Source organism: Rhizophagus irregularis, chromosome 5 (assembly GCF_026210795.1).
Source record: "Rhizophagus irregularis chromosome 5, complete sequence".
NCBI classification, from domain to species: domain Eukaryota; kingdom Fungi; phylum Glomeromycota; class Glomeromycetes; order Glomerales; family Glomeraceae; genus Rhizophagus; species Rhizophagus irregularis.
The window spans coordinates 4,193,099-4,208,036 of record NC_089433.1 but is presented as its reverse complement, the minus strand read 5'-3'; the positions used below and the strand labels follow the sequence as shown (position 1 = coordinate 4,208,036).

Sequence of the window (14,938 nt, the reverse complement as noted above, 5' to 3'; positions counted from 1 at the left end):
AATTGTTTGTTTATTAAAAAAAAATGCAAATATTTATATTTGAAACAATGAAATGGATCAGAATTAAATTTGCTGAGAAAATTCAAAAGTTCTTGGTGTAAATGATAATATACATACTGTATATGCCAATGATTATAGATTACATGTAAACATGAATAGATCAGTTTGTAATTAAGCAAACAGTTTTTACAAATAACTGAAATAAGGCAATTTTTATTATTTAATAAAATAAAAAAGAACAACTGAATAACAGAATATTAATATTGTGAAATACCAGAAATTATGGTGATAAATAAATGTCATTAATTGACTTGTGATTTTTAAATATTTTGAACATTTTAACAATCTCATTACTTGAAATGTTCATATAGTAAATAAATAAATAAATAAATTTGTATACTAAAAATTAATATTTCAACAACAATAACAAAAAAGAAAAATAAAATTAATTACTGACGTGCAATGCTTTTACAGTACGCTCTAACTTATCAAAATAAATAATATAATTTGTAAATTTTATTTGTCTGCAATTTCATTAAATAAGATGACAAATTCATCGTTCAATTAAATTATCAAATTCATCCAAAAACCATATGATTATAAAGATATAAAACACTTACAGTCAAACCTCAATGTACTGATACCCTATGTACCATGTACTGATAAATTTTCATGACCAATTTCACAATTAATGAAAAAATCTCACCGATATTAAGTATAATTTCGCGATATAACATGGGTTCCTTAATGTACAATGGGGTGTACAATATTGACGTACGAACGGAGTTAACGTTAACGCTATCACGTGAAATGCATAACACCTGAACTTGGGCCAGTTCGTAAGTTAACATCGTACACCCCACTGTACGACTGTACGTTAAGGACGCCCTGTAATATGTACCGTTTGTAGTGTATAAGTATGTACATATACCGATATTTTAGGTTACACTAATATTATTGGTCAACACTTTACCGATTTGGCTGAAGTTATTTAATTTTGCGCCATTTTAATTTCGGTCAGAATTTGATTTTGGCCCAGCACAAATTACCACACTATAGTCTACTTATGACCATGTGTAAAGAATATTTACCGTATAGCACTGACTAAGATATCCCGGGTATAAAAAATTTCGATTTATAAATTATTTTGTAAATGCAGTAAAATGCAACTTATGGATTGATTTCAATATTTCAATACAGTAAATTAAGCAATTATTAAATTTAAAGCTTTTAAAGCTTTTTCACTTACAACAATATCGTATTTTTTAAGATTCTTTGTGATAGATAATTATTGTCAATATGAATAACTATTTATCACCATGTGGTGATAAATATTAAATTTATCATTACGAAAAAGAGTTTACTATACATAGATCTTAGAATTTTAGGCATTATTGTATTAAGAAAATTAGTAGAACAATAATAACCGCTTTTATTGCATTTAATTTCCTCATAAATTCATTTACATTTATTACGTCAAAGATCTGTAACACTTAAAGTGAAAATGTTTTGTTACATTTAAGCTTGGATAAAAATAGATAAAAAAGATTTTTTTTTTTTGGAATAAAAAAAGATTACATAACTCCATCAAGAAATTATTATTATCAATTTACCGATCAAATTTTTTTAACGCAAATTTATTATACATTATATAATTTAAAAGAAACAATGTTAAAAAAAATTATGTGTGATATTATTGAAAAAAAGTCCAAAAAAAAAATTATACATAGTATGATTTATTTATTGGTTAGGAAACAATATTATTGAAAAAAAATTTAAGAAAACGATTAAGGAAACAATATTGAAAAAAATTATGCGTGATATTGTTGAAAAAAAAAATTCTTAAGTAAAAAATCATCCATATTGTTAAAAAAAATTATTCGTGTGATTTATTGATTGGGAATAATCAATTAACTATTACTTATCAAGATTAGTATCAGTAGAACAGGCTCATTAGTCTAACCAAAAATAATTATTACTAATTACCAATCAAATTGTACCTTATACAATTTTAAAAGAAACAATGTTGAAAAAATTGATATTGTTGATATTATTGAAAAAAAAAATCTCACTAAGAAAAAAAAATTATGCGATATTGTTGAAAAAAAAATTCACTTTATTTATCAAGATTAGTATCAGTTAGTCTAACCAAAAAAATTAACAAATCATAATTATTAATTTTTTTTAATAACAATTTATAATATATCAGATGCAGATTTATCATACGTTATACAAAAATTATTTATCCAGAGTAATCTAAATATCAAAATTTTTGGTTATAGATTATTTAAAAACAGTTTTATATTAAAGTTAAAACTAAAATATACATTATTAAATAAGTATTGCAGTATCATGGAAATATATTTTATCTATAATATATTTATTTTTTTAAAACCAAAAAATTATCTGTGGCTTATTGATTAGAAGCAACATTATTTAAAAAAAAAAGCTTTCTAAGAAAATAATTTCACACAATATTATTGAAAAAAAATATAAGAATGTTAAAAATCTTACTAAGAAAGAAAAATTATGTGTGTGATATTTTTAACTATAAAAATTTGTAATAGATACAGACACAGATATATTATATGTTAGATATTTTTAAAAAAAGTTTTAATAAAATTAAAAAAAAAAATTAAATTACTAAATTATTTATTTATTTCGCTTATTTAAAAATTAACAAATTTCACTATATAATCGCTAGAAAATTCTCTATTTCCAAAACATAACTGAAACACAATAAAATATTATAAAATTCACTTTCATAAAAACATTAAAATAATTAATCTAAGTAGGTAAATCCAGATGTAATTAAGAATATTTACGTTTAAAATAAGTAGCATCACAACTACTTCCTATTTCATAAACCCATAATATATTACAATTCTAAAATTCTATTTTACATATAATATCATATTAATAAAAAAAATAAACTACATTTATTATTTTATATACATATTATTGCATACTAGACAATCTACTAATATATTTAAACCTGGCCGGCCCTAGCACTATGAGTCTAGTTAATTAATGATAAAAAAATTAATACACGATGTAAAGTATGTATTTATTATCTAACTAATCTAAGCATTATTTTTGCAAACATGATTTACATCAAAATATTACATTTTTGTGTTACTTGTTACTTGTACGTCAAATACTGCGCAAAGTATAATTTATATGTTCAGAAAGCGAGTAAATTTAGAGTTCAAGATCGTAGCATAGGCCAAAAGGTGAGATCTTTGACCCTTAAAGCTTCATCATGTTTGCGTATTACCAGTTCACTAAAGTGAACAACATCACATTATATCGGCATATCGTTTTATTACTTTTTCAAATTGTAACTGCGCATAAATTATCTGACTAAATATTTGTAGTATTCTTTTATTGTGATCGAAATGTAAAAAAACATGTTACAAGACATTTCTAAAATTTTAATTTCTTCAATATCGTGTCAACTTTTAGACCCATTTCATTAATTTCCAGATCTATCTCGTTAATTTTTAGATCCTACCCTGTTCCATTTCCAACCTCATCAAACGATAAAGCTCCAATTCCATACAATTTTGTATAGCGTACACTCCTGGTTGACCTATCTTTCCATACATCGCAATATTTCCAGCTTTTTCAAATGCTATAACTACCTCCGGTTTTATATGAACATGTAAATGCCCATGACACTCTTTCGCTTGACTATCTTTGGCTTCATCAGATTCCAAGCGTCCAAAATTTAACGCAAAAAGTTCAATTGGATTACTGATACATTGTCCACAAATAGTTTCTGTCAGATATGAGGACATGAAATAACTCAATACCCATTCCCAAAATTTTCCATCTATTACTAAGTCCTTATTTGTTTTATGATTGTCAGGTTTATGAATCATGCCATACATTGGATTAGAACATATAAGAATATCCCGAACATCATCTTGATGAGAAACACAAACCCAACCATCCTTTACCAAAACAATACGTTCCTTCTCCACGTACCAGTTGCAGTATCGGGCAGTTTGAAATTGTGTTGGAGTCAATCCCGCGCAAAAAATAGGAGGTTCCGCATAGCTTAAGTTATGGTTCTTACTAGGACGTTCTGTTTTTTGATTATGTTATTTATAGTAATATATTACATCAAAAATGATTGCATAATGATAATACAATTGATTGAACACTCACCCATATTATTGTTTTTATTATTTGTATTAGGAGGTGGATACTTACAATCCGCATGATGCCCACAGTATACTCTAGAAAGTATTGAAATTTTAGTAGATTGAACATATTCAAATGAATTATGTACGCTCATGATGTTGTTTACGTAATTTCTTGCAATTCTTAATGTAAGCGGTAAGTTTTTAGTTACTTGAAGTAGCATATCAAACCATGCAGTAGAATCTAACTGCATAATATATTCCCATTTTTCTTGATTAATAATAGGGCGCAATTCAATTCTGTACGAAACTTGGAAGTTTTTTTCACTTTTAATGAACTCGAGAACCTTTTTCCCCATCTTAGCCAACCCTTCGGCGGGCTTATTATAAGGTTCAGAAATTTTGTTAATAATTCCTACTTTTACTGTTGGGCTTGTCCGCCAATTTAAATCTTTATAAATAGAGTACCATTCATTTTCATCTTCGTATTGATTGATAGATACTAATTTTTCAGAGTGCATGTGTTCGGATACCGGTTTTTCAGAAAATAAATATTTATTAACAGATTTCAGTGTTTCAGAAAATACGTATTTATTGTTAGATGCCAGTGTTTCAGAAGACGTATTTGACAAGGAGAATGCCCTTGACGTTTTCTCCTTAATCTCACTAGCAAAATTCAAGAGTCTTTTTGCAGGTCCGCCAGCCATTCCCAAATCTCTAAGCTCTTCATTGGTCAAGTTAAAGAGGTCACAGCCGATAATCTTCTCCCTGCGAATTATTTCATAGTCATCTTCATCAAGCTTCAAGTCCTTTTTCGTGCACAAGAAATCGATAAGTTCTTTTGTTCCATATTTTTTAATTTCGGTTAATGTGTACCACTCATATCCAGGTGAACTAATTTCAGACATTGATGTTTATAGGGAATATTAAGCTCGGATGAAAAAAAAAGTGTGTTGCGTTATTTTATAACTTAAAATTGGGTAAAATGAGACCAATGGAAATTCGGTATATTTACTCGATGAGTTGTTAAGAAATGAGAAATTTAATGAGGCTTAGTAAACTCGGATGAAAAAAAAGTGGGTTGCGTTATTTTATATCATTATAACAATATAATCAATATATGATTGTTTCAATTTTGTCACTTCTCGATTGGTGACTTGTTATTACGAAATATAGCAAATAAATATAGATAGCATAGTAAAAAAAATTATGCATCATGAATCACTTTTACACGATAAAATTTTCGAAATACATTTTCCCAACAAAGAAAGTACTACTGCTGACAATAATTCCAATAATATGCTTTGCCTTTTATGGTTGATTTGTATGAACGATGGTTTTATTTTAATATCTTTGTACTACGACTTTAGTCTCGTTTCTTTACGTCTCTATTAAATATACAAGTTGTAAGTAAAAAACTTTTTATTATAAATCTTGTTAAATTTTCAATTTAACACTTGTATTTCGTTAGTTTATACATTAAATGGCAAGAGAAGTGCAAAACTATTTTAGATACAGAAGATGAAGAAGGAGTAGAAAGGATGAAAGGTATTTAAATAACAGGAGTAATTTTTAAAATTTTTCCTTTTAAAATATATCTAATATTAATTAATTTAATTATAAATAAAAAATTAAAAAACATGGAATAAAAGTTTAAAGAAATCGAGTCTTATCTTGATCAGGCAATATCAATTGTACATGAACAAACATGCTTTAAACAACCACAGAAGGATAAAAGCAGTGGATAAGAATTTTGATAGGGATCGAAAGCTTATTAATGATATTACAAAGTTTAATAGACGAATTACCAACCCACGAAGTTGGAAAGATAATAATATAAATTCAACAATGTATCTTGAATAATCAAAAATAATTGAATAAATTTGATTTTATTTAGTATTTATGCTGTAATACCGTAACAATTAATGATACTGTTCTGTGTTAGATAATAAGTCCATATAACATTTAATTCCAATAAACCAAATGTACATTTCGTAATTAAAAAAAGCAAGAAAAAAATTATAAGCACTATAGCCAGAATCAAAATCAATATAAAAGCAAAGAAACTTACGTGCGAATTTTTGTCTATCCGTTCAATGATTGTATATTGTAATTTATTAAAGAAAAGCATTCCCAAAGTTAAGATAAGTATGTATGAACTAACGAAATACAAGTGTTTTATTGAAAATTTAACGAATTTCATAAATAAAAAAGTTTTTTATTTAAACTTGTATATTAGAGACGCGTAAAATGGAGACTAAAGTTGTAGTGTCAACCAAAGCAAATTTCAAAATCACGGGATTGATATTATGTGATATGCGACATCTGTGCAAAAATTGCCGGCTGGGGTAGTTGTATTGTAAGGGCTGAAATTACCTAGTGAAATATAAAAGTAAGTAACGTATGGTTAAGTGAGTAGCGTAATGTCACATTTTACTTAAGTTACTTCCCTCAAAAAGGTATGGAGCGTAAAGTGAATTTTAATTACTTTCCCTTTACTTATATTGCAGTATATTTTATTTTTATTTTATTGTTCAAAATGAACAAGGTATTAGTACAAATTACACAGAAATTAAAACTAAATCAAAAGTAATTCTAATCACAAATAACCAAAGCGCTACATGGCGATGTCATCTTGGTAGAAAATAAATGAAAAAGGAATAAAGGTATCCTAAGGACACCTTCCGACCTTTGGACACTAAGGTTAGAAAAAAGGAGGTGAGAAAATAAAAATACTATTTTAAGTTGTAGGAGGATAAACATGAGTGAAAGAAAAATCATAAAAAAAATGAATAAATTTATGTTATCAAAAAGTAAATTATCTTTATGTGATTCCCAAGAACCGAGTGTAAAAAGTTGCTTGAAGTACATCTAATATGGGCAGTAAAATCTATACGTGACTTATGACGGTCATATGGAGACGTAGCCGTACAGGACGATAATAGATTAGGGGTATGCGACTCGGTGATGGACCGAGAATTATTTGAATCCAGTGGGGTTTGTTGAAATAGTGGTGGTAACGTTTCTTTTTCTTGCGCGTTATAGTACTTCGCGTTAATTCCCACTGTTTAAATGCAGTAGCGCGGTCGTTCCAAATACTACGGTCATAGTTTCATAGATAAAATGTTTGAAAGCTTGTACGCGATCCTTACGTTTACCTATGTAGTTGTAGAATATGGCTGTTAATTCAGCCGGGATCAGGTTGTGGAGGCATTTATTCTTTGTTCTAGGTCAAAGGTTGAGCTGTTAGCATATCGTAAAATAGTGTCCAAAGGAAGTTTTTTAGATTTAGACATTAAAAGAGTAATTTTGCGGAAGGGTGGTACAAAGTCCAATGTGATCATTACAGTCATGATGTGCGGAGCATTCAATACATGGTACATGACCTAACGGGTAAAGACGAGGATAATTGCGTGGGAGGATGCCAACTGTTGTAAATGAAGTTATATTTCTTGATACGAGAGTGCGTGAACGTGAAAGGTGTAAATTCGTCGGTGAATCTGAATGGTTATAATTGATCCATATTTTAGTGAATTCCCAATCAATCACGCCTTCGAGGATATGCCGTTCGATGTTTTTCAATGCCGAATTATTAATAATCGAGTTGAAGTTACGTGGTTGGATAACGTTATTGCTCCATTGTCGGACATTGTGATCTATTACGTATATGTTGTTCCATTTGATAAACCCTAAAAAAACTTGATGGAAAAATTTAAAATTCACAATAATAGGGTCTCGTATGTTAGATCCCTTAGATCCCTTTTTAGCCAGCCAATCAGCTCGTTCGTTGTAAGGTATGTTATCGTATGTTTGACTTTTAAGTTAATGTATAGGTGGCGGTTCTCTATATTTAAATCCAGAAAATTAATTCCAAATGAGAAATTGTTTTGTTTTAAACGTCATCTAGGGCTGAAGATCGGAGATTTTTGTCACAATTCGCTGAGTCCGTATAAATGGTGCAGGTACTATTGTAAGGAAGGGTGGTGATTCACTTTTTGTGGATGAGAGTAAGAATACAGTGGAGCCTTTGAATTCAACTTTGAAGTTGTTGGGTAGCATTGTAGCCAGCCATAAGTGTTGAGTGCCGATTTGTTTAACAGATCCATCTGTATAGATGGTGAAATTAGATGCGGACGAAAATTGTGTCGAAATTTCAACTAGTTGGTCTTTCAAGTATTCTTTACAAATGAGAGCTTGGCGAATTTGTCGATGGACGAGTCGTAACGAGGAGGATATATCGTCATTACTTACGGTATGACCGTCGAAAGGGATGATTAATGTTGTTCAAAATTAAAAAATTTTCATAAGCTATGTGTTTTAAGTATGTAAAGGTTTAGTAGCAATAAAATAAGGGGAGATAATCTTTTTGTTGGACAATTTGTGTTCACTAGAACATTTGAATTCGTGTATATTATGTGATATGGTGGGTACCAGATTTCTTGGGTTAAAATGTCTAATTTTTGTAAAGCAACAGGGCGTGTTAAAAAGGGCAGATAATATATTGAGTTGGGATTTTGACTTGAATATCGAAGAAATTGTCGATATGTGGAAAAAGGTTGTTGTATATAACGTTGTCTGCTGTGCTGGTAGGAAGATGTAGACGTAATTTGAACGGCTTTTTGAGAGGTGTTAAAGGTATTGGTACTGTCTGTACGTCAAAATTGTGTATATTATTCCAATTTGAGGGATTATTATTTGTTGATAATATAAGCTATATGATCGTGGCTCAATTTTTTTTGTTTTTCATGGTCATATAGTGAGAGTATATTATGCTGACACCCTTGTTGATGGTTTATTGTTGGCGATCTGTAATGTTAATATAAAGACCTAACCTTGTTTGTTGAACGATATACAGTAATAGCGGCGACATCTTGGTCGTTAATATTTAAATCTATAGTTGGGTGTCATGATGTTGAGTTGTGAGGATTTTGTATTTGTGAAAGTTAATTTGGATTTTGGTAAATTTATAAAAAGAATTAGCGATTGATAATTTGTGGTTGATTTGTTGGATAGACGATCCAAACCAAGTGGTATCGTCTAGATAGCCTACTAATGAGGATTTGAAGTGGTGTTTGATGTTATCTTCTCAATGTTGGATGTTTTTAATTGAAGTGGTTATACACTTGTAATGAAGATGTGATTATATTTGTTGGAGAGCTCTGGTGTTATGGTGAGTCTGGTTCTTTGTCTTCGTAAGAACGCTTTTTTTGTAAATCTTTTGATTATTTGAAGCAACTTTGTGTCTCAATGTTGGTTTGTGTGTTTAGGCTGCCGCAGATGAATCAAAGCAAGAATTTCCTTCATGGTTTTTTGGGTATATGTATAGAGTTGATCCGAATAAGTCCGTTTTCTGAACTTGTTTTGTATCGTGAGGGTAATCATCTTTTGCTACTTATACGTAAGAGGATTTAGTGCAAGAGTTTCTTGTTGTTTGTATAAAGGTGCATGTACGTTCTTTAAGATGATGAGTGATAACAGGTGCTAGGTTTCTGGCATCCGCATTTCCCATTATTTTGTAATGACATGATGTTCTATTTTCATATTCAGGATAATGTTTGGGATTACCGGGTATGAATCTGGCTAAGAAGTTTTTTTCTATGAAGAGGTTCCAGATATCATTTTCATATAGATATTGGACCGCTTTTTCGTGTTCAAATCTGATCAGCAATTGTTTATATTGTGGTTTACGTATGGATGTTCTAGACAGCCTAAAATTAACTTTGGATGTTGAGGCTTGGGTATTGTTTGGTTGTTGTGGAATCTGGGTTTGTTTGTTTTAATAATTTCATTATGATGAATCCTATTTTGTTTTGCTAGGTGTTGTACGATGAGCTTTGCGTCGTAGTTGATTGGTATATCCAATACCTTAATTACACAGTTATCGACATTGTCAAATTTGGACTTTGCAAGGATCTTGACATTAGTGTCTATGTAATCGTAAAATCTTATCGATTTTAGGGACGATTGATGTATTGCTCTTTTTATTCAAGTGTTTTAAATTGGATTACAAAGAATTGATATGATATGTAACTTCGTGTATATACCCTAACAAAATCATTTTCTGTAATAAAGGCGGGTCAAAAATCTCGTGTGTGGTTTGGTCTTTATGGAAGGAGTTCCTCGGAATGTAGGTTTCAAAGATAGTATTGACATGTGGCGATGAATCTGAATTTAGGTTCGGAATTATCATTGTTTGCTACTTCTTTCTCTTTTTGCCTGCTGACCTCCAGGAGTGGAAATGTCCGGATTCTGGCCTTCTATTGGCGTTTGATTTGAGTGATCAGACGTAGTGTCACGTGATTATCTTTTTGCGCAGGGAGTTGAGAAGTTTCGTAAAAGTTTCTATAATATCCTCCATATCGTTAGGAGAGGTTTCAGGGGTGTCTTTCAAAGTGTTATCTAGCCTTTGTAGCTTTGTATTGACGTTACTCTGTTCTTTATCATATGGAAAGTAAGTATCGTTGACGATATATTTGTCTAAATAGGAGGCTGCTCCTTTTGACAAGTTTCTGGCTCTTCTTTTACTAGAGACGTTACTGACGGACATGTTTTTATATACAAGTGGTATATGAAATAAGTGTTTTTGGCGTCGAAAAAGTGATTTTTGTAAGAAAAAAAGGTGTATTATTTAATAAGTTTGTTGACTTTTTGTAATATTTTCTTACTCCTTTTCTCCTTCAGTAACGAGTTCATTTTTTCCGGAAACCGTTTTACGTACTTTACATAATATGGTTTATATTAAAATATTATTTAGTTTGATATAAGAAAATCACGTGATTATTGAATCATTTCACATATTTCCAGTACAAAGCTATATTAAAGAAAATTTAAATTGTATTTTTATAGTTTATTGCTCATCACGCTAAAAATATAAACTGATATGTGGAAAAAAAAAATAGAGATTAATCACTAAAATTAGGACAATATTAAAAAGAAAAAAGAAAAATTTTTATTTTTATAATATATAAATTTATTATTATTATTTTTTTTAAAGAAAAATTATATTTAATATTATTATAACAGATAATGTTTAAAAATTACAATATTTGACAGTGAGATGACCTGTCGGTGAGATGATTCTGTTGTTGTCAGTGAAACATTTGTAATTATTATGAGTTAAATAAATTCCGTCAGGAAAGTGGCATTTTAGGTTATCTTCTGCAATATTTGAGAATTTCGTTGGCCTGGATCCACTTAATGGAAGCTATACCAGCCTGCTCTAAATATTCTTCCAGAAAATTCTACATTCTTTATGTTCAATTCGGTAAAATTGAGAAATTGTTGAAATTTACTGGAATTAATATTTGAGAATGTAATGGTTTCAGTATCATCTACCATATAATTATAAATAAAATTTATTTTTCGCATGATGTCATCAGGAAGAGAAAACTGAGACTTTAGTGTAAAAGCAATTCAAAAGATATTAGAGATCATAGAAAATTAAATATATATAAAAGAGCAGTAAGGTTTGGAAAACAACAAAGCCATATTTGGTATTTCAACAATCATATGAATATATATCATGAACTTCAGTAAAGATTTCACTAATTTTCTTTAAAGGAGAAAATTTATGAACCACTATTTCCTTCAGACTGATACTTAGAGCACCGAACAGAGTTCTGGTTGCGTGGGCCAGGTCAGATTGGATCAGGTAACTGTTCCAACCAGTTTGACGAAAGTATTCAAGTAATGTAAAAAGCCGTTTCGGCGTTTTAATTTTTCACAAAATTAATATGAAAAAACACTGTTTCAGCGGTTTTTTCATTAAATGGGTTACGGTACGTTTCGCCTAATTCCATTTCGCCGGGGAGAAGCCATTTCATCGAAAAGATTTTTCGCCGAAGGGACATTTCGTCGAATAGAAATTCGCTGAATAGATATTTGTCGAATCCTTTTCTCCGAATCATCCATTTCACCGAAATCTATAGAACATTTCGCGATTGACATTTTATCATTAAAAATACACGATTTTTTATTAATAAATATTAAACTATAAACTGAAATAAATATTATTTAAATAATATTTAAATAATATTTTTTAGTAATAATCGTAAATATCATATATATCAATATGAATATTTTGGAAAATATGATATGAAATTTTCGGTGAAACAAAAAGTCCTTCGACGAAAATCCCCTTCGGTAAAATGACTTCGGCGAAATGTGTTTTGGTAAATAGACTTCGACGGATACCCATCAAATAAAATGAGAAACCGCCATTTCTTTCAGAAAATAAAATAAAAGAAGCCAAATGGTGAAAAAACACCGTTTTGGCGATTTTTACATTAAGTAAAATGAAAAAATCGCTATTTTACGGATTTATTCATAAATTAAAATAAGAAATGTCGTTTCGAAAGGGTTTTTCATGAAATCAATATGAAGAAAAAATGCCGTTTCGGCGGATTTTCCATAAAATTAATACCGAAATGGCATCTTTTTCGGATTGGCAAACCGCAAGCACCAACAATTCCTTAAACTCTTTATAAAATTTCATCCAAAATATTCTGAATGTTTAAGCTCTTAGTGCAAATTATAATTTACTTATTATATATTAATTTGTTCAACTGATTATAGATTACATGTAAACTTGTTTAATAGCGTATAGCTTTTACAAATGATGAAATCAAATTTTTATGATACAATAAAATTTAAAATTTTCATTTTATAGTATTAATATTAAAAAAAAAAGATAATAAACATTATGAAACACCGGGAATTATGACAATAAATAAATGTAATTCATTATAAATGTTTTAAACATTTTTAACGTTCCCTTTCTTGAAATTCTCTTATAACAATTAAATATGCGTATTAAAAATCAAATATTTCTATCAAATTAAATAATATTCTTTCATGAAAAAGAGATTTGTCTATATTTTATTAATTTTTATTTCATGATTGGAGATTAAAAAAATGCTGAATATTTCCTATATTTTAAATGACGTACTGTATATTTCTTCTGCAATTTACAGTAGGTATTACCTAAATGGTTATGGTACGATCTACTCATTTGGTTACGGTACGTTCAGATTTATGCAGGTACTAATGATCATACCGTACGCACAACAATGTTTGTATCAATGTTGTAGGTACGGTAATCTTACATTTATTATACAATAACGCTCAAAATTAATTTCAATAAATTTTTAGTAAATAAATTTATTTCCCATTTTTTTTTTACTTTTTTACTTACAAAAGGATCATATTCTAACGGTTCATCAAATTCTTCTACGTAGACATAATTATATATTTATATTTTATTGTTATAATAATAATAATAGTGAAGAAAAAATTAATAAAGAGAAAGAAAAAAATTTTTCGATCAACAAACTCATTATATATAAAAAAAATTTGATGATAAATTATTGTGATTCACAGGTACAAATTGAAAATGTGATCAAAAAGGAGTCTCAAGCGTACCCGAAAACGTAAAATAAATGATCGCCATTAATTATTCGCTTATATCGGTATGATTTTCTATACATAATTGATCGTACATATAACTTACCTTTCAAATAATATCGTACCATAAAATAATATCGTACCATAATTAAATACTATATACTCATTTACAGTCCATATATTTATGCGTCAAAGCATATTTTACTACTGGATAAAATTTGATTAAATATAGTTAGTATAGGAGTCTTAACAAACATTATTAGTTAAAAATACATGAAAAAAAATGGTTCATCGTGATTTTCATGCAGGAAGTATATTAATGAATATAATAATTCGACTTGAAATATTATATACGGTACATCACTAGTATGATTATGTAATATTTTACATTGTAGCAACTTCATTGTGATTTTTATGGAAATTCTCAAATTAGTAAATTTAACTATTTAAGACGTACTTAATTCATTCATATTTGAACAATTATAATTACTTTGTTGTAAATTTTCCATTGTTTAAATTAATAACAATTATAAATTATAAAAATCATTCTATTTTTCATAATAGATTTATAATGAATATTTATGTTTTAATTATTGTATAAAACGCAAAATTTTCTTTGAATCACAAAAAGTTTGTTTTATTAAACATTAAAGAATTCATCTCCAAAATCGAAACTCCTTTCACATGCAATAAAAAAAATCTATAATTAGTTGATATATTTTAAATTTAATCGTGTTCATTATTTCACATGCTAAATTATATTAATTATATTATGAAATCGAATTGATTATTCTAGTCTCCGGAAAATAATTGTATTTTTATGGAATATATTTTACAAAAACAACAAAATAAAGATCTTTTTTTTTCATAATAATATATTTTTACATATTGATGTACAATTATGATGACAATGTGAATTTTAACCCTTGTACTTTTATGGATAATTATTACGTCAAAGGAAAAAACAAAACTAAGGACCGGTTTGTGTATGAAAAATGTGCCATTTAAGTTAATTTAAAATTTTACCCGAATCATTTTATCACATGAATATAACTAAATGAAACAGGTTTCAATTAATTGGGGCGCAGTAAACCAATTAATCAAAATGGGAAAAATGGCGGGCTGAGTAAAATGCACGGCTCTGACATTTTCAATAACGTGTTATTGATGTCAATGAATAAATGTGTAACACAGAATATCAACTAACGCCAAACTCCGTTTAAACTGCATATTTGTTTATCTCTCCCCGTTGATCAACAAAAATTGGTTCGTCCAATTTCGTGAAACTTGATCACCGAACTTTCTTTTCGTTATTCAAAGGTAACACCTCGTTTAAGAAAGCACGCGATTTTTAGGGAGATAACCATGAGACATTTCTTTTTCCAGTT

The 14,938-nt window shown here is 28.8% G+C and overlaps 1 protein-coding gene across 1 annotated transcript; it reads right to left on the bottom strand.

Moving 5' to 3' along the window:
• Window positions 1–3,503: 3,503 nt before the first annotated feature.
• On the bottom strand, window positions 3,504–4,669 carry OCT59_025451 (uncharacterized protein; the record flags this gene model as incomplete). Its single annotated transcript, XM_025327605.2, has 2 exons — window positions 3,504–4,090; window positions 4,174–4,669. The coding sequence occupies 2 exons, from the start codon at window positions 4,667–4,669 to the stop codon at window positions 3,504–3,506; spliced, it is 1,083 nt and encodes a 360-aa protein (XP_025170479.2).
• Between the last annotated feature and the right edge of the window lie 10,269 nt (window positions 4,670–14,938).